This window comes from Halichoeres trimaculatus, unplaced genomic scaffold, assembly GCF_033239565.1.
Source record: "Halichoeres trimaculatus isolate MK-OKI-2021-1 unplaced genomic scaffold, fHalTri1.1 fHalTri1_scaffold_21, whole genome shotgun sequence".
Taxonomy (NCBI): domain Eukaryota; kingdom Metazoa; phylum Chordata; class Actinopteri; order Labriformes; family Labridae; genus Halichoeres; species Halichoeres trimaculatus.
In genome coordinates, this window is record NW_027437199.1 from 272,455 (window position 1) to 296,355 (window position 23,901).

The following is a 23,901-nucleotide window of genomic DNA, read 5'->3' on the forward strand; positions in this document are numbered from 1 at the left end:
TTGGACGAGCGGCTCGTCGCGTCAGTGTTATTGACCACGATGATGATGATGATGATGATGATGATGATGATGATGATGTAGTTGATAGTCTCTCCAGCTGAATGTATCTGCTGCGCTGATCACAGACTGCTTTACCTGAGACGTGTTTGCTGAGAGCACAGTTTGCACTGTACAACGCTTTTAGAGCCTTTTGGAAAACTTTTCGTTAAACTCTTCGTTAAACTTTTCGTTAACTTTTCGTTAACTTTTGTTGACGTGTTGTCACAGCTGAAGCTTCATCTCTGCTTTTCTACACCCACACGTTAATGTGCATGTTCAGTCCTTCTGTTGCTTCGTTTATAAACTCGACGTATTTATTTATTAAAACACACAAAGAAAAACAGCCTCTGTGTTTTACTCTGCTCCTGCTCTTTATGAAAAGTCCTCCTGCCACCTCCTCTTTCTCCTCCTCAGAGGATGAACCATGGAGATCTCTGACTCTGTGTTTAACAGATAAACCAGTTCAGTCTGTTTCTCTGTCCACTCTTTAATATTTCAGACTTAATGATTGTTAAACTTTCTTTGACCCTTTTCCCCATTCCCTCCCTCCAGAAGACGAACTCTAAAGTTTGACTTCCTACATTGTTTTGTCTGAACTCAGTGAGTTTTTCTGTGTTTTTAGTTTTATCAGAGAAGAAAAGTTTGTTTGAACTTTCTGAACATTAACTCTACAGCTCCTCCTCCTGCTGAGAGTTTGTTAAAGTGAAACTCTCCTCAGATCAAACCCTGACGTCTGATTCCTCCAGTTTCTATCAGAGCTGAATCAAAGAGAGGCAGCAGCCGTGTGGTTTGATCCTTTTATTCCCCATAAATGTCTGTAATGTTGTCAGACGGTGACAGCATGCCTCGCCTCCAAGGCCCAGCCCACGGCCACACAAAGGACGCTGGGAAAAAACGGCAGAGTCCGTGTTAACAGACAGAAAAGGAACCGCTCTGATGGACTTCCTGCAGGTTTCTGACGCTCTTCAACGACCACGCCACGTTGGAGCGGTGACAGCACAAACCCCGCCCACACAATAAATAGTTTCCAGAGCAAAAACAAAAAGAAGTCAGCAGACGCTCGTCAACATGTAGACCTAAAAACATCGACCGTTACTGCGGGGTGTCATTTGTAAAACCAAATCGTCTGGAGCGTTTAATTCAGAGCGTTTGTCCAAAACAAACTCAGCTGAAGACGGAGGAGGAGGAGGATTAGCTTTGTTCACACGTTCAGACCAAATGAAAACAGTGAAACTGACATTTTTTAGATAATCGTCGTTTCTCTGATGAACACAGCAGCAGCAGCGGCGTCAAACCACGAGGAATGTAGCCGCGTCCAGAGCGGCGGCGACGACCTGTTGGAGAGTAAAACATTTCACAGTATGACGACCAATCGAATCAGAGGATCTGAGGGGGAGGGGCTAACCGGTGACTGAGGGACGAGTGTTAACGTGTGTGTGTGTGTGTGTGTGTGTGTGTGTGTGTCAGGATAAAACGGCGTGGTGAGTCCGGGTCATGAGTCTGCTAAAAGCTCAGGTGTGGGGGGCGCCGCCCTTCTTCTCCTCCAGCAGCCCGTGGAGCGCGTTGGCGTCCTCGCTGGTCTTGACCCGGATGAGGAGGGGGACGGGGCTGCTGGGGTCTTTGTCGTCCACGGGCGGGTTGGGCACGCACACCACCATCACGTTGTTCTTCCCCACCCGAGAGCACGGCATGGACGACTGCACCAGGATGTTCAGGAGGATGTTTCCTGGAGACGGGAGAGGAGAGCAGGGTCAGGGTCAGGGTCAGGGTCAGGATCAGAGATCAGGGTCAGGATCAGGATCAGGGTCAGGAGCAGGGTCAGGGTCAGGATCAGGGTCAGGGTCAGGGTCAGGGTCAGGGTCAGGGTCAGGGTCAGGGTCAGGATCAGAGATCAGGGTCAGGGTCAGGATCAGGGTCAGGGATCAGGATCAGGGATCAGGGTCAGGGTCAGGGTCAGGGTCAGGGTCAGGGTCAGGGTCAGGGTAAGGATCAGGGTCAGGGTCAGGGTCAGGATTCTCAGAAACTGTTTAATAATTTTTAAAATAATCTAATCATCTCAAATTAAACTCTTTGTGTCTGTCTGAACATTAGAGCCTGAAGCAGCAGTTCGTCAGCCTGAGCAGCAGGGGGCGCTGTTGGATCACAGCTGCTCCCTGCATCAGTCAGTAAACAGGATCATCTGCTCTGTGTCTGTGTTTTAGTATATTTCTGGTGTTTAATGATTTATCAGCCTCAGTTTTCGACAGAAGCAGGACAAACGTCAGGTTTGTTTTGTTTTTGAGCAGGAATAGATTTTTCTCTGATAAAGGAAAAAAAGAAAAATGTGGAGAGGAGTAGAGAGCAGATGCAGATGTGTGGTTGGGTCGTATTGGTCTGGATTAATTGATCATCTCCTGTCAGAAACACAGTTTGATGGAGGACTCCTGTTTTTATCGTCCTCTGGATCCAAGAGGAAAAACAAAAATCATGAAAACATGTCTGACTCCAGCTCTGCTCTCAGCTCATCTCAGATGTTTTATTTAGCGCCCCCTCCCCTCCCCTCCCCTCGTCTTCATCGTCTTCTTCTTCAAACACTGAACTGATGTGAACTTCCTGTGGACCCTAACGTGTCCCAGTTTCCCTCCTAAACACAAACTCCTGCTGTTTGTTTCTGTGTTTGTTGTTTTTACCCAGGTTTGTGTCTGCGCGGATGATCATCTGAGTCTTCCCCTCCTCCGTCTCCTTCAGGTGCAGCGTCCCCACTCCTTTCTCCTTGAACTCAGCGCCTTTCTTATAGAAGAGTTTACACCTGGAGACACAAACCAGGCTTTAATGAGTTAACACAGAGACACAAACTCATCCAGACTGACGTTTAGTGCCCTCATCTCTTCCTGCGTTTACGACCATATAAGGTCAACGTGAGTGTGTGAGGTCAGAAAGGTCAAAGTGTCACACAGAGTTTGACAGGACGGAGGAAACGGACAGTGAGAAAAACACAGAGTGGTGTTAGAGCAGGTTGAGACTGACGGACTAAGACTTGACCAGTTTCTTCTCTTCTCCGCTCGGTGTGTGAGTTTGTATCAACATGTTTCTGCTGAGCTCTGATCATCAGCCTCACGTACTTCTGAGAGTAGAAGGCGTCGTCCTCTTTCACCTCCTTCACCTCCGGTTTGGGCGGCTCCTCTGACTCCTCGTCTCCGTTTTCATCTGCAGAAGAAATTAGATGATTTTAACAGAGAGGAGAAAATAACCTGGAGCAGCCTGTGCTCTGATGGTTTGATCGTTTGAAGAGAAATCACTGATTTTTTAGTCTTCTTCTGTCACCACAGCCCGGCTCGGCTCGGCTCGGCTCGGCTCGGCTCGGCTCGGCACAGGTAGGAAAGAAACCAGATCTGTTTAGAGCAGCTTTGATTCCTGCATTAATCTCCAGATTAGCGGATAAAGGAGATAATCCTGATTTGCTTGAGTGGACTCGACACCTTCTTTAATCTCCTCCTGCTCATTACAAACATTAATCCACGTCAGTGACACAAACACCAACAAGCGCACGGAGGTGACTCAGAGACTGGGTTTAGCTGCTGTGATTAAGCGAATAGAGGAAGGAGGCTGGTCTGGGTCTGGGTCTGGGTCTGGGTCCAGGTTCACTCAGTTTGAGTTTTTTCCTGAGGATCTGTGGTTTATCACTGGCTGAGGACAGATATTTATTTCCTCCTGACTGTAAGGAGACTGAGCTCCAGGTTTTTCTCTGACAGATGATGAAGAGTCGAGCCGACTCTCTGTATCCTCATGTTCACTAAACCAGACTTTAACTTAAAAAACACAAGTTTTAATCACGTCCTGTTTCTTTCTGGATAATGGAGGAAAACTAAACGTGTGAGAGCTGAATGAATGATTTCAGATTATCTTCAGATTATCTGCTCCTCATCCTCAGCTGAGCTTCTTCATCTTTCTTCAGTTTCCTCCAGTCAGGACTCAAACACCTCAGATTTCCTGCTTCCTGATTGGTCCTTTCCGACTCTGATTTTCAAACTTCATCCGACTCATTTTCTGCATCCATTAAAACCTGATTTTCACACCTACAGAATATTTTTCTTAAACTAACTTTTAACTGTTTATACATTAATTTAACAATAAGTAACATTTTTAAAGAATAAACTGAACTTTTGGGGTTTGTTTTGCAGGATCTTTACCCTAAAATGTCAGCTGACTGAACCCAGAGGACACCATGTCTCACTAATATTAGTAAATTAAATCACATGTTTCTCTGCAGTGGCTGAAAAAAGATTAAATCAATCTTTGATTATCTTAAGTTTCCAATAAAAAACTTGTACAGTTAGAGAAAAAAGTAAAAACCTGCAGATTTCACTTTCTAAGACTCTCTCTGTTATTTTTCCTCATGATAAACTGGATTTGACTTTTGTGAAGTGTGAAACAAATCCAAACATCACTCCTGGAGTAAACTGTGGGTTTTAACTTTTCGCTGCATTTAAACAGAAACAGAAATCCTGGTCTGAGCTGAACCAGAGATTAATGAACAACCTGACCCAGAGAGACCAGGTCTGACCCAGTCTTTAGGGTAACAGTAACTCTGCTCTGAGGACGTCAGACTGTCAGGAGGAGCAGCTGCACAGATTAAAGAGGAGGAGATCAGCTACAGCTCCTCAGACTCCTCTCTGAGAGGAGCAGACCTGAGGATCTGCAGCTCCTCAGACTCCTCTCTGAGAGGAGCAGACCTGAGGATCTGCAGCTCCTCAGACTCCTCTCTGAGAGGAGCAGACCTGAGGATCTGCAGCTCCTCAGACTCCTCTCTGAGAGGAGCAGACCTGAGGATCTGTAGCTCCTCAGACTCCTCTCAGGGAGGAGCAGACCTGAGGATCTGTAGCTCCTCAGACTCCTCTCTGAGAGGAGCAGACCTGAGGATCTGCAGCTCCTCAGACTCCTCTCAGAGAGGAGCAGAGCTGAGGATCTGCAGCTCCTCAGACTCCTCTCTGAGAGGAGCAGACCTGAGGATCTGCAGCTCCTCAGACTCCTCTCTGAGAGGAGCAGAGCTGAGGATCTGCAGCTCCTCAGACTCCTCTCTGAGAGGAGCAGACCTGAGGAGCTCCCTGTGTTTCTCCTGACTCCTGCAGAAACTTTAGAGTGAACAAAGACTCAGCTGGTCTCTGAGGTTACTTTACCCGCCGGCGCGGCGTCGCTGGTCTTGTTGGTGCTGAAGGACAGAGGAGCAGCAGATCCAGGAGCTCCAAACAGGGAGGTGGTGCTGGAGGAGGCGCTGGAGGAGAAGGAGAAGCTGGGGGGAGTGGACTTGGAGCCTAAGGAGGCGAGCACAGAGCTGTCCACCTTCTGACCAAAGTTAAACGTCACGCCAGGCGCCACGCCGGGCGCCACGCCGCTGCTCTTCTCCCGAGCCGGGTCGTCTGAGGAGCTTTTACTGAAGGAGAACAAAGACGCTGCAGGAGCCGGAGCCGAGGAGGAGGAGGACGAGGGGGAAGAGGAGGAGGCAGGAGGAGGAGAGGAGGAGGCTTTCTTCTCCTCTCCTCCTCCGTCAGCAGAGCTGGCTCCGTACTGGCGCTCGATGCTGGCCAGGTGGCGCTCATAGTCCCTGAAGATGGGGTTGAGGTCGCACAGAGGGTTGTCGTTGACGTGCTTGGTGATCCAGTCGCGCACCGAGCAGTTGAGCGCCGTCAGCTGCCGGCTGTACTCCTTGTTGCTCGCGCTGCTGCTGCCGCTGCCGCCGCAGCCCGAGCTCTGAGCCGGGCTGGGGGCGGAGCCGTTCGTCTGCTTGGCGCTGATGTCAGCCGAGGGCTTGACGGAGGCGGGGCTGTTGAACGTCAGACCTGAGGAGGTGGAGGAGAGAGATGAGAGAGATGAGAGTGTGGAGCTGACCCCTCCCCCTCAGAAACCCCCACCCTCCTCCATCATCATCCTGCCCCGCGGCGACAACACACACACACACACACACACACACACACACACACACACACACACACATACACACACACACACACACACACACACACACACACACACACCGACCCCCCACTGATTCAGCTCCATTACACTCCCACACAGCAGCAGAAACACACACAATACAGCAGCTTTTCACCTCCATTACACAGCAAGAGGAGCAGAAAGAGGAGCAGAGAGGAGCAATCAGAGAGGAGCAGAGAGGAGCAATCAGAGAGGAGCAGAGAGGAGCAATCAGAGAGGAGCAGAGAGAGGAGCAGAGAGAGGAGCAGAGAGAGGAGCAATCAGAGAGGAGCAGAGAGAGGAGCAATCAGAGAGGAGCATTCAGAGAGCAGCCTTCACAGAGAGGAGCAGAGAGGAGCGTTCAGAGATCAGCAGGAGCAGTCGTCCTCTCACCGTCCGATAGCTCTACACTGAAACAGGTTAATCACAGATCTGCTTCCTGTTTCATTTTTCCCAGTGTGAAGCTTTATTTCCTCCTCTCTGCTCCTCTTTATATTCTTCATCTCAAGCCTCTGCGCTCAGACCTGATCCCTCCTCAGGATCAATGAGGAGGATCTGCTCCTGACGGGCTGAGAGGAAATCAACACAATTACACTAAAACTACTGATTTACTGTCCATTCTGCAACAGCGACGCCAGCCTCCAGATAAAAACTGTTTAAAAGAAGTTTTTTAACAAATTTTAAAGAAGGAAATGCAAGTTCAGTGAACCAGAATACCCCCTCTTTAAGAAATCTTAAAGAGGGGGTATTCTACTTTCCCACATTTTAAATCTGATCAAAACGATCTGTTGTAAGACCAGCACCAGGTCTTCACAAGCCTCAGTGAAATGATGTCATCACACAAGGACGTCATAACATGACCTGTTAGAGTGGCGGGCCTCAATCACCAAGGTCTGGCCAATCAGAAGGAAAGGGTTTTCCTTAAAGAGACAGCAGCTCAAACATTTCTGGCTGAGGCTGAAACAAATGGATTTTTTTGTTGTTGTTTCAACCATAAATCATGTTACACTACTTCGGGGGTATCAGAGGGACATTTTAAAGCCAGACAAAAAAATCTCATTACCCCTCTTTAAACTGTATGTTCCCTTATGGTGACTGTCAAATAACTGAAAACGTACGGAACCAGAGCACAAAAAAGTAAACAAACTATGTCTTTTTGGACCTGCTGTCACACAACTCCTCATTAGGGATGGGTACCTTTCACATTAGAAACGATACGGTACTGATGCCCCGTACCTGGCAATCGGTACCGGTACTCAACGGTACCAAGTTTCCGTACTTTTTTGTGTTTATGTGGTGAAAAATATCAATTTGTTTGATAATAAAATATAAAAAAAGTTTCCATTTGACATATTTATTTTTCAATATATAACCTTACAATGCTGCATTTATTTCTAGCATGGAAAATCTTCTACTCCTTCACAGTCACATGGATGCGTTCAGGTACCTAAACATGCTACCTTTTGGTTTTATGTGAATCGATACCCAGTACTTTTGACAGGATTTGGTCAGTACCTATAAAAGTACCTAATTTGGTGCCCATCCCTACTTCTCACATTCACCCATTCACACTTCATTCACCCACTGGTGACAGAGGATGTTACTGCACAGCCAACAGCTCAGGATAATTCATGGAGACTCTGGTCCACAGAGAGTCCATTTCCTGGAGCTGAATCAGCCTGAAAGTCTGAAGAACAAATCCACAGATCTGTACTTTTCTAAAGTTAGACCATCAGTCCTGACTCCAGATGAGGGGGCTCACTCCTCTGCACAACGCTGCAGGAATCAATGAACTGCTGCAGCAGAAACAGCTGAAGTGAAGAGCATCAGTAAAGATCTGAGTGGTTCAGGAGTTTTCACTCAGGAATAAAAGAGCTCAAAGAGTTTAAACCAGGAACAGAAACTTTCAACAGGAAATAATCAGTGGAATCAGTAATCAGAGTGTTTCACAGCTGAGCTGAACCACGCAAACACACGAGGATCTGATCTCTCCATGATTAAACAGGCACACCACGAGTCTGACCGACTCCTCCTCAAACTGAAACCAACTCGCCCCAGCACGTCTGAGCAGAAATGAAAGAGAAAGCAGAGCCTGAGAGAAACCTCTCTGCAGGGTCAGGCTCCGTCACGTCTCAACACCTCAGCTCATTGCCTGGATGATTTCAACGAAGCCACAGCAGCACAAAGGAAAGAAACAGGCTGTGTTTGTTCTGCCAGTCTGACCAGGAGGAGGACACACCCTGAGGCTGGCACAGGTAACATGAAGGGCACTCCTCACCTGGTGAAGCCGTGGATGCAGCTGGAGAGGAGAAGCCCCCAAATGACGGAGTGACGCTGTTTCCGTTGGTCAGCCCGCTGAGGCCTTTAAACCCTCCCCCGTTTCCCAAACCAGAAAACGCTGTCGGGGTGGAGGTTAAGCTCGCCGCAGGCGATCCTGTGCTTAGAGCGAAACCTTTAAAACCTTTGAAAGCTCCACTTGACTCCCCCTGAAACACAGAACAGAGTTCAGATGTTCAGTAACCAGCGCTGTAACTTCAGATTTATCAGAAAACTCTAGACAAAAAGAGAAGTCTCACCTCTGCACCAAGGTTTCGGCGCTTCGCCTTTTTGATCGCTCGGTTTTTCATCACATCCTCGCTGGCGATTGAGAAAGTCCCGGCCTATAGGAGAGGAAGATTTCAGAGTTACTACTACACACTAACACTGCTTAAAATGAGTTTGTTTCCATAGAAAGACTTCTGCCTGTTGTCTTTTTTTCTTTGTGTAACGTCCCAGAGAAAAGTGATTTATGGTCATGAATTTGATATTAAACTAAAAGATATTTGAGTTTATTGAAGCCTCACCTCCTCTCCTTCCTCCTCCTGATCCCAGTTCCTGTCCGTTAGCTCTTTATCAGCAATCCTCTTCGCCATCCCACCGACTCTGTGACACAAAACAAAGCAGTTTGATCATCTGAGCCCTGTGATCAGCAGCGTCTAACTCTTACAGTACAGGTTATATAATGATATAACAGTGTAGCAATAACATGACGTTGTTTATCTGAGGAGTACTTTCACCTTTGAGCTTAAAGACAGACCTCTGGGTTATTAGATCTGTGCGTCAACAGGTTAAACACAGGATAATTTCACCTCTGTGGGTTTAGAGTAGTCTTTATGGGAGGATAAATAATATGTGAGACCTACAGAAACACAATATTTTAAAATATGAAAATAAAACTTTGGTTATAGCTTATCTTCAGGCATTATGTGCTGTTTTAATGCTCTAGTATGGCTGGGAAATGTACAAACTTTAGTTAAGTTTTTGTTTAATACACATTACTGCACATTAGGACTGCACATTATACCAGTTTTATCTACAACAATTTGCAAGACATTATGATCCAATAAAAATCAAAATGTAAACAGGTCTGTCAGACTGAATGGGGAACAATGATTAAGCAAATTAATTTCGTAACTTCCCTCCAGAAACTTCTACAGCCGGTGTGTTGGTCACGTTTGATGCCAGTGTGTGTTAAATTATCATTTACCTTAATTTTTTTAGCTGTCGATGTAGTAATCTCACATTAAGACTGCAGATTGTTTCCATAAAAACAAACGATTATTCTGAATGTAAGTAAGGTTACTGTTTACTAATTAGAGAAGGCTTACTTTGATTAAAACTGCTCATCATGGCAGCAGCCGTTAACCGTTACGGTAATAGTAACCGATGCCTCATGTAGATTAACCGTTAGCTGGTGAAACGGTTAACTTCTGAAACACCGGCACTGGAAACCTTCTGGTGTGTTCCATTAACTCCCTCCATCCTCTGTTAGCGGGGAGCTAGCGGCAGCTGCACGGCTAACACCGGTGTTCCAGTGTAAACGGTTACCCTGTTAGCTTGTGACATTCACCCGAAAGCGTCAGTTACCGTTGTGGATGTAACACCTGTAACCTGACGCACATCGTAGCTACGACAACCACGACGCATTCAGAAAGACACAACCCAACAGGGTAACATGTTACACCAAAACACCGGGCCTCGCTCTGTAGCATTAGCAGCTAACGTCATGTTACATACAGCGCTAAATACAGAGCTAGCGTTAGCTCCTCATACAGACCGTTAGCGGTTATTTAAAGGTTGAAGGGTGACGAACCTTTTCGGGAAAGTAAATTCCTTCCTCTGCTTTGAATGATTCACACGAAGCTTTACGTCAGCGCAGTTTGAGCTCACCACCTTCACAGGTAACTCTCTTCTATTTTGAACGAGCCTCTCTCACGCCGCCATTTTACATAGCGGTATATCCGCATGGGTTGGCGCGCCCAGCCTGCTCGCGCCTGCGCAGTAACTAGAGCATCTTCCCTTGACTGCGGGAGTTGTAGTTCTCAGGCACTAACTTCCTAAAACAGTCAAAATAACAAAGATAAAGTTGATTACTGGGTCAAAGGGAAGTCTCTTTAAAAAAACACTGGTCACTGCGTGTTTCCAGACATACAGAGGACTTTTCCACGGCTGTACAGAGAAAGTTTTGACCTTCATGAAGGTAGAACATCTGGACTGTGTGTGTGTGTGTGTGTGTGTGTGTGTGTGTGTGTGTGTGTGTGTGTGTGTGTGTGTGTGTGTGTGTGTGTATGTGTGTGTGTGTGTGTGTGTGTGTGTGTGTGTGCAGTCTCAGTTGGCCCATTGGCTTCTAAACACATTCATTCTCACACATGTTCATGGGACTGATGACGTAAAGTGAAATCTGAGGAAACTTTAATTTGCTTCTAAAAATTTCTTCTGAAAACTGAAGAAATAAACTCATGATTCTTATTGTTTTCATACTTATTCATCATTTTTTTTCTATCTGACCGCCCTTTACAGACCTGAGTTTAAACACATCCCTTAATCCTCCACACTCTGAGCCGCTGTCCGTGGATATTCAGCGTTACTGAGTCGATTGCTCTGCACAGAGTTTGGACTAAAAGTGAGAGCCTGAGCTGAAACCTGACAGTTATCAGCCGCTCCACCTGTGTGAGCCAAATGATGTGAGCCAAACGATGTGAGCTAAACGAGCTCTGCTTCATGAGTCCTGCTTTGATTTAACCCGTGCAGACTTCCCCTTCAGCTAAAACAGTGAATCTGGGATTTGCAAACCAATCCAGCTCGGCTTTTTTCCCTCCTCTCAGCAGCTCTGAGTGTTTCAGAGCAGTTAGAAAAAAAGAGGAAGTCAGGATGCATGCAGGGACTCCAGGGATCGGGGGTAAAATGGTGCAGAGCCGGGCAGCAGATGGCTCGTCTCCAAGCTTTCTGCATCCCGGCCGGCTCTGCCAAACAGGAACAGGTGCTGCAGAAAGTAGGAAGTGAGCTGAGGGCCCGAGCGGCAGCAGGAGACCCCTGACCAGCTGGCGAGGAGAAAATGGAAAGAGTTGGCAGCAGAAAAAAGAGAAAACCTGTATAATGTAGAAGGAAGAGGCCGGCCAGAGAGGAGGGCCTGAAACATCACTGAGAGAGGAGCTGGAGATGCAGCCAGACTCTGATTCGCTCATATTTCAACAATTTCACTGTTTGTGTCCCAAAACACGGAGGCTGGGTGATAAAACCAACACGGCTCATCCTCTCTCATCTCCTCCTGTCTGCAGGGACGGAGCGGCATGTTCAGACACCACCTCATCCTGAGAAACTACAGCTCACGTTCCCTGGAGGTGGGGTCAGAGGCCTCGTTCACACATGAACACAACTCCTGAATTTATCTAAATTTATGAGGAAGGCTTCTGATGTGCACGGGAACTTTGTCCAGACTTTGTCCAGACTTTCCCACCTGATGAGCTCCTGCAGCAGGTCAGGGTGAGCAGCAAACCACAGAAACCTCACATGAAGGATCCGTTCAGTCTGATGACGCTGAGCTGGAGCTCCACACCTTGTGATGAAATCTGCTCCGTGTGATATGAAACACCTGTTAGCAGCTCCTGTTTGACGACACGCTTTGATTCCAGGATAAACTACATCTCCTTCTCCACATTTCTTACATTGATTTCACGTTTCATCCACGTGTGATGAATCCATCTGTGGCTCTGTGTAGAAATGTAAATGTGTGTCCAGCAGCAGAAAACACGCCTCCTTCTCCCCGTGCAGTCAGTCTGAGGAGCCGGCTCCTCCTCCCCGCTGTGCAGAGCCGATCACAGCGTGTTGATTAGATGACGGGGCCCCTCAGCTCAGTGCGGGCCCCCTCTCTCAGCGGGGGGTCCACTGATCTTGGAGCAGCTGTCGGGGCTCTGATCCAGTCTCCTGCTCCTCTGAGGTGTGGTTTTTGTAGTGAGAGTGGGATTACAGCTTCTCCTCCCTCCTGAGAGCTCATCAGCTGATCATCACCTTACATGGAGGATGTTTGACATCAGGGATTATTGATTATCAGGTGATAAACAATCAACACGGCTGGTTGATCTGTTCAGAGCTGATTTTTGGGTCTTTTGCATCAAACAGGAGACGCAGTCTGCATCACTGAGCGCTGCTGTTTCAGCATCTCTGTCCTTACAGAGAACTGACATGAACTCTAAACCTGGACAGACTTTACTCTACATGTGCTTTGACAAGTTTTCTTTCATCTCAAACCTGGACAAAATAAAAGTTAATGTCTTTGATGACGTTTGGAGCTGACCTCTCTTAATAACTATGTTTCCCAGTGACAGTGATTCAGATCCCTGAGTGAACAGATTCATACATTTGATTGAACTGTTAATATCTCTCCATCACTTCATCCCGTGCATCCAGTCTCTAATTGGCCGTTCAGCAGACAGATCTATGTGTCAATTAGGCTCCTGCAAATGGAGCTCTAATTAGGTTGAATTAATTGCCTGGCTATGTGGACATCAATTAGCAGAGTGACAAATTAAAAGGAAGCAGAACTGATGAACTTAATGATCCAAAATGCTGCGTCATTAATAAAAAGGTTGGAGGATGGTTTTTGAAGAACACTGGAGGAGTGGGAGAGCAGAGAGGTGACTTCACAGTGAGCTCTGTTTGTGAGGAAAACAACACCACGCCTCCTAGTGGCTGACGGAGGTACTGAAGAGGAAAACACAGATGAGGAGAGCCTGGTGTCATGGAGTCACCTCTCACCCTGAATGCTCCAGTTTTTTAAGTCAGAGGTGCAGCTGCTGGAGTCACAGTTTCACAGTAAAATCAGCTGATGTCAGGAAGAGGAAGAAGATCTGTTTGTGAGGTTTCCCAGCCTCCTGTTAAACCTGCAGCTGAAACGTACAGACTGTTTCTGTCTGTGGGATGTCATCACTTCTGAGTGTGTGTGTGTCTGATTCCTCCTCTGCTCCTCTCTGCTCCTCTCTGCTCCTCTCCTCTGTGTGTGTGCTGGTTTTCAGGACTCCTTCCTCCCCGCTGCTCGGGATCACAGCTCATAACGTGCCGTGAAGCTGATCCTCCACCTGGGGAAATATCCGTCTGATGAATGAAAGCGTCCGTCAGACTGCTCAGAGCGCTGATTACTGACTGTCTGTTTGGGTTAATATGAAGAGGCTTGGCAAAGGCTGAAGGGAGCTCACAACAATCAGACTGAGATGATTGAATTATGCTGATTAATAATTCATCACTGTTAAAACTTTGAAGGAGTCAGAGCCAAAGAGCTGCGTAACAGATCAGGGATTAAAGAACAGGTGTTGGTTAGCTGCTGTCCTGAATCTGTTTTTTTTAATAACTTTATTTTAAGGTTTTTAGGTTATGTAACATATATACATATATACTAACATACTGTACTTACTGAACTCGTACAGACAATAAAAACTTTAAACCCATCCATAAACCCTCATGAATCGTCCTGGATCTGTTAGCATGGATCTGCTCATGCTATGCTAGCTTCATGTCATGTTAGCTGATGTTACTTAGCCATGCTAAAACTGTTATCACTTCCTTTGATACACTGTCTTCTGACTTATTAGCATCACCCTATTGGCTTTTTTGTTTAAGCTTTTTGCTAAAGGTGAGGCAACCTTTTGCTAACCCCTAAATCATAGCCTATTTTGTTTGTATCACAGGAACTTTTTGTCTTTGGAGGCCACCGTAGCTTTACCAAGGAAGCGATTAGCAACAGAGCGTTTCAGTCCAGAGTTTCACTGCAAGATATTGTTTAAAATTCCAGTTTTTACGCACTGTACCTTTAATAAAATGAAACTGGATAATCTACAAAAATATGAGCCTTGAATTAATTTTTGTACCAATGCTCCAAACGTGTTTATTTCTGATGTAAAGTTGGACATTTTAACATGGGGCTCTATGAGGGTTGACTCACTTTAAAGCGCAGCCTCTAGTGGACACTAAAGAAACTGCATTTTATTAATTTATTTATTAATTTATAATCCTGCATTGCTGTCATGTTTCAAAAGGAAGAAGCTGCTAGCTTCATGTCATGTTAGCTGATGTTGAACTGTTATCCCTTCCTATGATCCACTGTCTTTTAACTTATTAGCATGACCCCATTATCTTTGTTGTTTTAGCTTTTTGCTAAAGGTGGAGCAACAGTGAGCCTCCTTGCTAACCACTTAAACAACATGTTTTGTTCGTGTTACAGGAACTTTTTGTCTTTGAAGGTCATCGTAGCTTCACCAAGGAAGAGATGAGCAACAGAGCGTTTCAGTCTAGAGTTATACTCCAAGATATTGATTAATATTCCAGCTTTTACGCACTGTACCTTTAATAAAGTCAAACCAGCTAAGCTACAAAAATATGAGCCTCAACCAAATTTTTGTACCATGCTCCAAACGTGTTTATTTCTGATGTTAAGTTGGACATTTTAACATGGGGCTCTATGAGGATTGACTCACTTTAAAGCGCAGCCTCTAGTGGACACTAAAGGAACTGCATTTTATTTATTTTATAATCCTGCACTGCTGCCATGTTTCAAAAGGAGGTAGCTGCTTGCTTTTTGTCCTGTTAGCTGCGGTTACTTCCCATAACATTAGTTTAGCTTAGAGCCATAAAACTGTTTTTATGACCACGTTTTCGCCACATGGACACTTTTTCGTGTTTTTTTTTTTAGGGAAACTAATATCTTCTTCAGGTTTATGTTGGCTAAAAACATGTGATTATTTATTTTTGTCAAAAAGCTTGATCTTGAAAAGTTAGCTTTGTCCTCTACGAGCTGCTGGTGAAAAGATTGTTGAGCTGTCGTGCTTAGTTAGCTTCTCTCATAATACTTGTGCTGATAACTGACGTTAAAAACAAATAATTCCTTATCCCTTTACAGATTAATGGATGGTCTGTTTGGTTTATGAAATGTCAAAATGAAAAGTTTCTAAAGGCTTCATTAATAAAGGTAAATGTCTTGTCTGGTTTTGGCTCCAGCCTGGATACGCTCTGATCCTGGTCTACCCAGATCCAGCCCCTGTTTGTCTCTGAGGAGCCTGTGAACTCTATATTCTCTCATGACGTGTTGATAATAACACACAGAAACTCCGAGCTAATTGTTAAATGCTAGCTTGCGGAGCTGATGATGATAATTATTGCTTTGCAGCTTGTAGAAATGTAATCACACGCTGCTCGCTCTTCATTTACATGGAGCAGAGCTGGTCTTTGTCCCTCCTTCCAGACACCTCCAAGAAAACTCCACAACAGAGCGGCAGAAACAGGATCCATCCTCAGCAGCGCTGCACGTTTCTGACACACAAAAACACAGTGGAGCATTATTATGTCAGCACATTATCTCCACATGACAGTTTCCTGCTGAACAATGCTCCTCTCTCATTCAGGAGCAGGAGAAGACCTCAGCCGCCTTATTTCTGTCCACACACAGCTCCTTCAATAGCTCTGCTGCTTCTTTGTGCTGCAGACTGCTGCTGATGTTCTCGGCTGGTCGCCAGAGCCCAGCGTGGACCGCTCAGAGAGAAAAAACAACCTGTGTTTATTTATTGTTGAAGAGAAAGAAGCTCTGAGTGAGAGAAGTGGGTCAGCTCCTCAGCGTGGAGACGTTAGCTCAGAGAGGAGGTGCTGGGAGGAAGGAGTCGCTGTAACTCAGTGACTCTGACGTGACACATAACACAGGTAGCACTTTAAAGCTCGCTGTGACGCTGCTCTGTCACCACACATGAAGGAGTTACTTCCTGTACGGCGTCTGTTTGGACGTGTTGTCCTCCTGCCAGCCGCCCACCGCTCCTCATTCATGTCAGAACAAACATGTTTGCTCCTCATTTGCTCCAGATTATCAAAGTACAGAGCAGTTACAGCCGCTCTGCCACCAAGAAAACGCTGCCATCAAACTGCTGAGCCTCTGACTGTGTGTGCTCAGACTTTAGATCTGATTTACTGAAAAAGGCTTCACGAGAAAGAAACTCTATTTCCACCTGAACATCACCAGAAAAAGTATTTTTATTCTCCCAGCAGAGCCACAAACAGATGCTATAAAAAGACAGTTTTATTCATAGACAGCACAACTCCCCCACCACAGTGAAGGAGAAACACGGAGAGCTCCCCCTGCTGACCGGGTCCAGTATGAGCTGTGACGCACGGCCATGTTGACAAAGAGGTCAAAGGTCAAAGTGTGATCAAAATACAGTTCACTCCAACAGGTTTATTTTCTGTCTTCATCAGGTGAAACACACGCGCAAGCTAATGAGACAAGATAGAGCTGAATCAAACAGATCAGCACGCTACAATACAATACAATACAATACAGCTTTATTTATATAGCACATTTAAAAGAACCACGGGGGGTAACCAAACAGGAAGTGAGGAGGCCTGTCTGACTTTGGGGGACGGCTCGCTCCAGAGCTCAGGGGCAGCGGCAGCAAAAGTTTTAGCCGTGTCTTAGGGACCGCTAGCAGCAACTGATCAGCTGATCTGAGGGATGGAGGCGGACAGTACGGCTAAAGCAAGTCAGAGAGATAAGGAGAAGCAAGGTCGTTCAGGCATTTATAAACAAGTAACAGAATTTTAAAGTTAAAAAAAAGTTTTTAAAGTGTTCTGCACGAGTTGGAGGCGGGCACGGGAAGCCTGGCTGATTCCTACGTACAAGGAGCTGCAATAATCAAGGCGTGATGTAATAAAAGCGTGGATTAGTTTCTCCAAGTCTGGTTTAGAAAGGATAGAAATCACCTCAGCTATCTGGCGTAGCTGGTAAAAGCTTTTTTGCACCACACTGATTATCTGTTTTTCAAATTTAAAATCAGGATCAAATTTAACGCCCAGATCAGTGACACAGTCCTTAAGATATGGTGTCCAGCCACTCACTGAGACAATCAATGAGTGTCTGGACTCAGTGGATAGCATTATGTGCCACTGGAACATAGATTTGGCAATCGTCGGCATAAAAGTGAAATGAAACACCGTGCTTCCTAAAAACAGAACCAAGGGGGAGCAGGTACAGTGGGAATGAGAAAGGGGCGAGGATTGGACCCTGAGGCACCCCATATGAAAGTTCAGGTTAGATAAGACCAGAACCAGTCATGGGCGACGCCCTTGATGCCACACAGTGCTCAAGGGAGATTAATATGCTGTGGTCGACAGTGTCGAAAGCAGCAGACACATCTAAAAGCACGAGCACGACAAACTTTCCAGAGTCCATGACGATAAAATATCATTTGACACCTCTAAAAAGTGCTGACTCTGTGCTATGAAGAGCTTCAAACCCAGACTGGATCAGCTCAGTGATGCTATTTTTTCTTCTAATAATGGTAACAGCTGATTGTAAACAACCTCCTCTTTTAGATTTTAGAGAAAGAGACGTCTCTGATAGATGTTTGAGTCAGTATCAGTGACACCTGATGATAAGCTCTCAGGATAAAGAAAATGTTACATTTAACAACATTCAATAAACTAAGTGAGTCCAGGAAACAGGATATGACCATATATGGTCGTATGGCTCCATGGATTATTATGAAAGCATTATTTGGGTAATAATACCTGATCCATGGTCTGGAGCTCTGACGCGTCACAGACAGGGTGGTGATGGTTGGACTGCCCTGACGTCTGTACCTGTGGTCACATGAAGAGTTTACTAATAATAAAAACCAATAATCTGTGAACAGACTCAGACCCTGGGTGAACCTGGGACTGACCCCCTCAGAGCCACATGTTGGCAGGAACAGCTCTGATGGATGTGGGTGTTTTCAGCAGCCCTGTGCAGACAGATAGGGGCTGTGTGATGGTAGGTAGGAGTGCTGTATGTTTGCTCCCCGCTCTGATGTCTGCTGCCAGCTCTCTGACTGCACTTGGCTGACATTTATGTCAACCTCTCATAAGCCCAAAGACACAACCCTTACAAATGTCAGAGTATCTTTTCATCAGCGGTGAAGGATATGTTCTTGGCTTCTGCTCTGTCTGTGTGCGGCGTGTCGCTGTTTGCCAACCGTCCATTTGGAGGACCAAATAAAAATGTCAGAGAGGCAGTGTAGTGATGGAGTGTCTGCGCTGATATTACACCACCTTTAACTGTCATCCTGCTGCTGTGTGAGTGCTGCACACCTCCGTGTGAAGGCTGCAGCTCGCCGTGTGAGGCTGGCAGGTGAACGCAGCTCTGTGCTGGAGTAATGAGAAGGTTAATGGCCAAAATTAAAGATTACCACACTCTCTTTTCCTCCTCATATTAATTCATCTTCCAGGCTATGTGCTTTTCTAGACGCCCTTCATTATGCTGCGGCGTATAACAGAAGATATTCAGCACAAATAATGAAAAAGCGTCTAATCTCTCACCCTGCGGCTTATCATCGCTCACTGAGAGCTCGTCAATAAGGACGACCAGAGCCCTGCTGGCTGCTTCACCGCCGCTCAGAGCTCAGGGTGCTAAAACAGGAGCTGCAGCTTTAAAGAAGCAGGTTCCTCCATGTTTCAAAGTTCAGACAGGCATAAAAACCAAAAATTATAGTTTGATTTAAAACTATCCACTGAGACTCTTCACTGTGACGGCAGGAAGCTGCTCATGAAGCCGAGGTTTGTTAGTTTTGATAACTTCATGACCTTTTCGTTTGAAAGACCTGGATTTAAAACTTATTTACGGCCTTTTACAGTAAATAAATAATGTAAAGTTGGAGCTTTAGTAATGATATCCTGACACACAGCTTACAACGACCTCTGGGGATGAAATCAGTGTTTTTCCAGGATACAGGATGAAAACTTCATTTCCCATGAGCACCATCACCCAAATGTGTTCTGAATCTTTTTAATACTCCTTTTTCTGATCATAATAACTTTCTGCAGGATGGAGAGTGAGCAGGTTATGTATGTTTTTCTGGTAAGAAAAAAAACTGTAAACTCAGATTAATGGGAGTTAGCTTACATAAGGTGAGCAGACGCAGAGCTACAGTTTTAGTTTCTTGGACTAAAAATCACTTCATCAGAAAACATCTTTCTTTTCAGCTATGCTGTAGTATCCTCATGTCAAAGATACGTGAAAAACTCCAGTTTTCATTTTATTTATTTATTTATTTTTAATAGAAAATCTGATTTAAACACAGGCACTAAGACCCAGAATACATAAATTACAGTCTCATTCCTCCTAACCTCAGTATCTCTGATGTCTAAGTTTGGATCATCAGGAGCCTGTGTCTGCTGTTTTTACACACACACACTCACAACAGTTTCCAGGAAGTCTCAGGATGGCGTGTACCTGACATGTTCGTGTTCATACATGACTCTCACAGGGAGACATCTTTGTGTGGGTGAGGTCAGACTGCAGGGTCTTGATGCAGACCATGATGTAAAAAGGAAGCTGTAGCAGTCGTGGTGTAATGTTTACTAGAAATCAAAGATGGCTGACGATTCAGCGTCTCACACCATGATGACAGTTTTAATTTTACATAAGAACATGTGACTGGATCTGGATAAAGTTGGAAAGACAATTTGTCAGTTGACATGAAAATACTTAAATGAAGTGGCCGACTTCTTCCCACAGACACCAGGACTTCATCAGAGTTTACTCATAATTTTTATTCCCAGTCATATTTTTTTACTTTTAAACCTAAAGTCCTGAGAGCTCAGAGAGGGAGCTGCCCCCTGCTCTCAAATCAAGGCCAATAAACCTAACTCTGTGAGACAGGAGCTTCATATTGGCGGTAAGTCATCAAAACAAGGCCTGTATGTTGTTCGCTCAGCTTCATGTCGCTGCATTGGGTGATATCTGTGATTGTGAGTCGTCTGTTCCAGTCACATCACGCCTCCCTCATAAAGCACCAAAATAAAAGCCCTGCAGCCGGAGGAGCAGCCTGCTGTAGGTTATTTGTTTTCCAAATATTCCTCGTTAAACATTTGCTGTGAGTGTAGACCCAGGCCTGGTCCAGGCTTCGCTCCGTTTTGCCAGTATTGACAGATGGCCGGTCCAGGCCTGGCCCGAGGTGGACTATAAGATAAAACGAACGTCCAGCTGATAGCAAATCTGTCTGAGTTTCAGCGTGTGTTTCTCCCACTGTACTTAAAATTAGAGCATAATTGAAAAGAACCAAATTGATGGACAGAAAGCTAACTTTCCTACTCTGCAAAAAAAAAATCATTTGTTGATTTTTAGATGGTTGAATGTCCATCCCTTCATCATTTCAGGGGGTTTTGTTTCCTAAAAAAATCAAGCCTATAATAATATTCTGAAACCTGAAACCCCCAAACAGCTACTGTTGGCTTTAACTGCGTTCATCTGATAAATTAAACCTCTTCTCCACCAGATTCCTCAGCCAAATAATGTTTTATTCAACATTACGTCAGTTTCTCCTATAGTTTCAGACTAGCTTACAGAGAAATATCATGATGTACAATGATGTATGTTTATGGATAAAACATCACTGATCTTAAAAGATAAAATTTACCATATAATGCCATTACAATGAGCTCAGTGATTACTACTTGTGGGTATAAATGTAATCCATGAGATTACTCTGGATATGCTCTCGTTTTGTTTTTTTTGTTTGGCCAGCTGAGAGTATGTTTTAATGTGAAAACTTTTTTTTACCCAGATATTGAAATAAATTAAATGCTTCAACTTGTAATAGACTTCTTTGCTTGCCATGTGAAATAACAATAAGAAAAACCTGGATGAATACACAGCAACTGTCAAATAAAACTGACAGATAGTATGATTGAACAAAGCACATAATCCAAATAATTAGGGAAATAAGCTGCAGGGGGTGAGGCTGGGGGCACTGAGGGGACCTGAACTGACCCCGGTGTGTTTTTTAATCCAGCTCTGCAGACATAGAGCCGTATAAATAAAAAGAATCCAGGAACACAGAGAGAGGAAACACAGCAGCAACAGTAAATCTGAAGTCTGTGTCCTCTCTGAGCGAGCACAGCTTAAAAACCGGGAGCAGCTTGGAATCGAAAGCCACCACAGAGAAGACTTCAAGAGTTTCACCGCTGAGCCGTGAAATGAAAAGTAGCAGCTGATGTAGCAGCAGACCTGGCCGGGGTGGGGGAGGGTTACAGCGGGCAGGCAGCGGAGGAAGGGAGGGATGGCGGAGGGGAGGGGGGACTACTTTCTGTCAACGCTGCAAGCTGACTACAAACTACAACTTTACTCTGGGCTTTTATGCAGACCAGCGGCCTGTATTTATGGATGTTGGCCTGAGGGATGTCTCCTCGGATGTTAGTGTTGCATTAATAAACACAGTGGAGTGTAGCTCAGGGCTGATGAGGCCGCCGACATGAATAAAAAGCTCCGTAGCAGCACCGAAAGAATAGTAATGTCCGTTTGAGTGCTGCCTCTGTCCATGGTGCTACTTTCTCTTCCCACCATCAAAATGCTGCCTGTTATCCCAACTTATGCTGTTAAAATCACCCATATAACAGTCGTTTTATGTTCATGCTGAGAAAATATGTGCTTAAAACTGAGCCGAAGTTAATCGCTGTCGAGTTAACGATAAATTCAAACACTTACTGCCATCTCTGCTCTTCATCAACTCTCAGATCACATACTCCAACGTGCAGGCCCGCCCCCACGAGTCCCAGCGCCTGCTCATTGGTTCCCCACCTAGTCATTCCGCGTTAGTAACTCCTGATTGGCCCGCATTCCCGCCCCCTGTTGTCCCTCACGGACTAAACCAGCAGCTTCGACCAATAGCGTGTGGGCATGTGTGAAAAGGGCGGGAGGAGGAGGAGGGTTTGAAGGAGGAGGTGCAGGGGGTGAGACTGACAGAAATGAAGGAAAGAGGCAGGATTTCTGAGAAACAAACTGCTACATCAGGCCTCTTTGTGTTCGAAGAAGCTAAAAACTACAGAGGACACATTATGTTTGAAGCTTTTTATGTATCTGCATAGTTAATGTTGTCTGACCCCCACCTTGTTGGTCTTCTGTTAGTTCTGAGTGTTGCTGTGGATGCTGCTGCCTCCATTTTTGCTCTCCCTGTTGAAGATGGAAGCCTCCATCATGTTATCTCAAGCCACAATCTTAAAGGTTCTTCTCACATTTAAAACCTAAAACAAAAATAATCTGAATTTGGGTAATAAGTTTGTAACCCGACTGCAAAGTAGAGGTGGGTCATGATTATCGTATTATATATGTATCTCCAGTGGGATCAATTTCAAGACATTTCCTTAATTAAGTCAAGAAATGATTTACAGACAAAGAATACATAGATAAATAGACATTATTTCATAAATCCATTAAAAACATAAAACTCAAATTGTTTGGTTTAGATTTGTGGATGACAAAAAAATATTGTAACAATCTTAACTCAAAGGGGAAGAGTTGATAAATCAGATTTACCTGTAAACAAGCTTAAGACGTCCTGACAATTTGAATGGCATTAAATGTGTCAGAATGATTTAGTGGTTTAAAGCACAGGATTGTGGGTAAAGAATAAATGTAAAGAAATGTGACTTCAATATTTTAAAGAAAAGAAAACAAACTGTTGTCATTTACAATATTAAGCTGATTTTGTTTGTTGCTTATCTCACTACTAAAGTTCAGAACTTTATTCTGGTGTTACCATTGACATGATCATATAAATGTAATAAAACAAAATGTAGAGAAGTATGAGGCCTGGTGATACTTTTATTGCAACACACTTAAACAACATAACTTGACAAGAGGTAGACTGGTTTGTAAGATTGGTAGTTTGGTCATCATAAAAACTCATGCTTGCTATGAAACTTCCTTGAATTTCTGAGTTAAATGTGTTAGTGATTTTTTAGTAAATCTAAGAAATGTTGAACTCTCCTATCATGATGTATTGTTTGTTCACTAGATTAACTAAAGGTATCAAACAAAGAAATGTATATAAAAAGTATGAAAATAATTGTGATTTTAAATATCAGGAAAGGATCACACACCAGGAAGGAAAGAATAGCTGATATTATGTACCCTTGTATACAAATCTTAAATGTTGGTATTACTTGCAAAAATCACCCTCCCTTCTCATATGCTTACATACTTAACCACTGTATTCCAAATTAAATTTGTTTTAAATCTTACAGACAACATATCTTCTTTTATGTATAAAAACCAGGTCTATGAAAGTAGTTTGTTTTTCTTTTGGCTCTTATATGCCCAAAATGAGAAGAAAAAGGAAGAAAGAAATAAAAACTGTGGTTCTTTAATCGCTGTATCTTTGTGTATTTTTATAAAAGAGTCTTTGATGTTGTTAAATCATAGTTTTTTGATTCAGAGATCACTTCTCTGTGTTAAAGCAGTTGTACTCCCCCCACCACCTTGCTCAATGCGCATGCGTGGTGTGTGGGGGGGCTCAGCTCTCTCTGCTCCATCCGGGAACTTCAGAATTACCATTGACAGCCGAAGCGCAACTTTTCCCCAGGCAAAGTGAAATCAAGCCGCGGACTCGGACAAAATATAGTCCCCGTTTTTCAACTTAAATTTATCGAAAGAAAAGCTAACCTGCTCCCCGGGTGGACCCGTCGACGTTCGGCCGAAATCCGGAGAGGACTCGACCGGAGCTTGAGCTCTTTGTGCCGGGTTTGGAGCACTTTTGAAGACGGGCGGAAAGTGGGTGATGAGTCCTAGCCTGTAAAAGAAGAAGC

General features: G+C 44.7%; 1 protein-coding gene across 3 annotated transcripts; it reads right to left on the bottom strand.

The window, feature by feature from the left end:
• Positions 1 to 704: 704 nt before the first annotated feature.
• nup50 (nucleoporin 50) lies at positions 705 to 23,879 on the bottom strand. Of its 3 annotated transcripts, none has more exons than XM_074697983.1 (8): positions 23,759 to 23,879; positions 8,832 to 8,910; positions 8,565 to 8,648; positions 8,267 to 8,474; positions 5,196 to 5,855; positions 3,141 to 3,225; positions 2,709 to 2,827; positions 705 to 1,765 (listed from the first exon to the last, which is right to left on the bottom strand). In XM_074697983.1, exons 2-8 carry the CDS (start codon positions 8,898 to 8,900, stop codon positions 1,551 to 1,553), a joined length of 1,440 nt encoding a protein of 479 aa, XP_074554084.1. In that variant the 5' UTR covers positions 8,901 to 8,910; positions 23,759 to 23,879; the 3' UTR covers positions 705 to 1,550. The 3 variants fall into 3 exon arrangements, with proteins under 3 accessions (XP_074554084.1, XP_074554085.1, XP_074554083.1); XM_074697984.1 differs by lacking the exon at positions 23,759 to 23,879 and adding an exon at positions 9,636 to 9,762; XM_074697982.1 differs by lacking the exon at positions 23,759 to 23,879 and adding an exon at positions 10,121 to 10,290 and having other exon boundaries at positions 710 to 1,765.
• Positions 23,880 to 23,901: the final 22 nt, after the last annotated feature.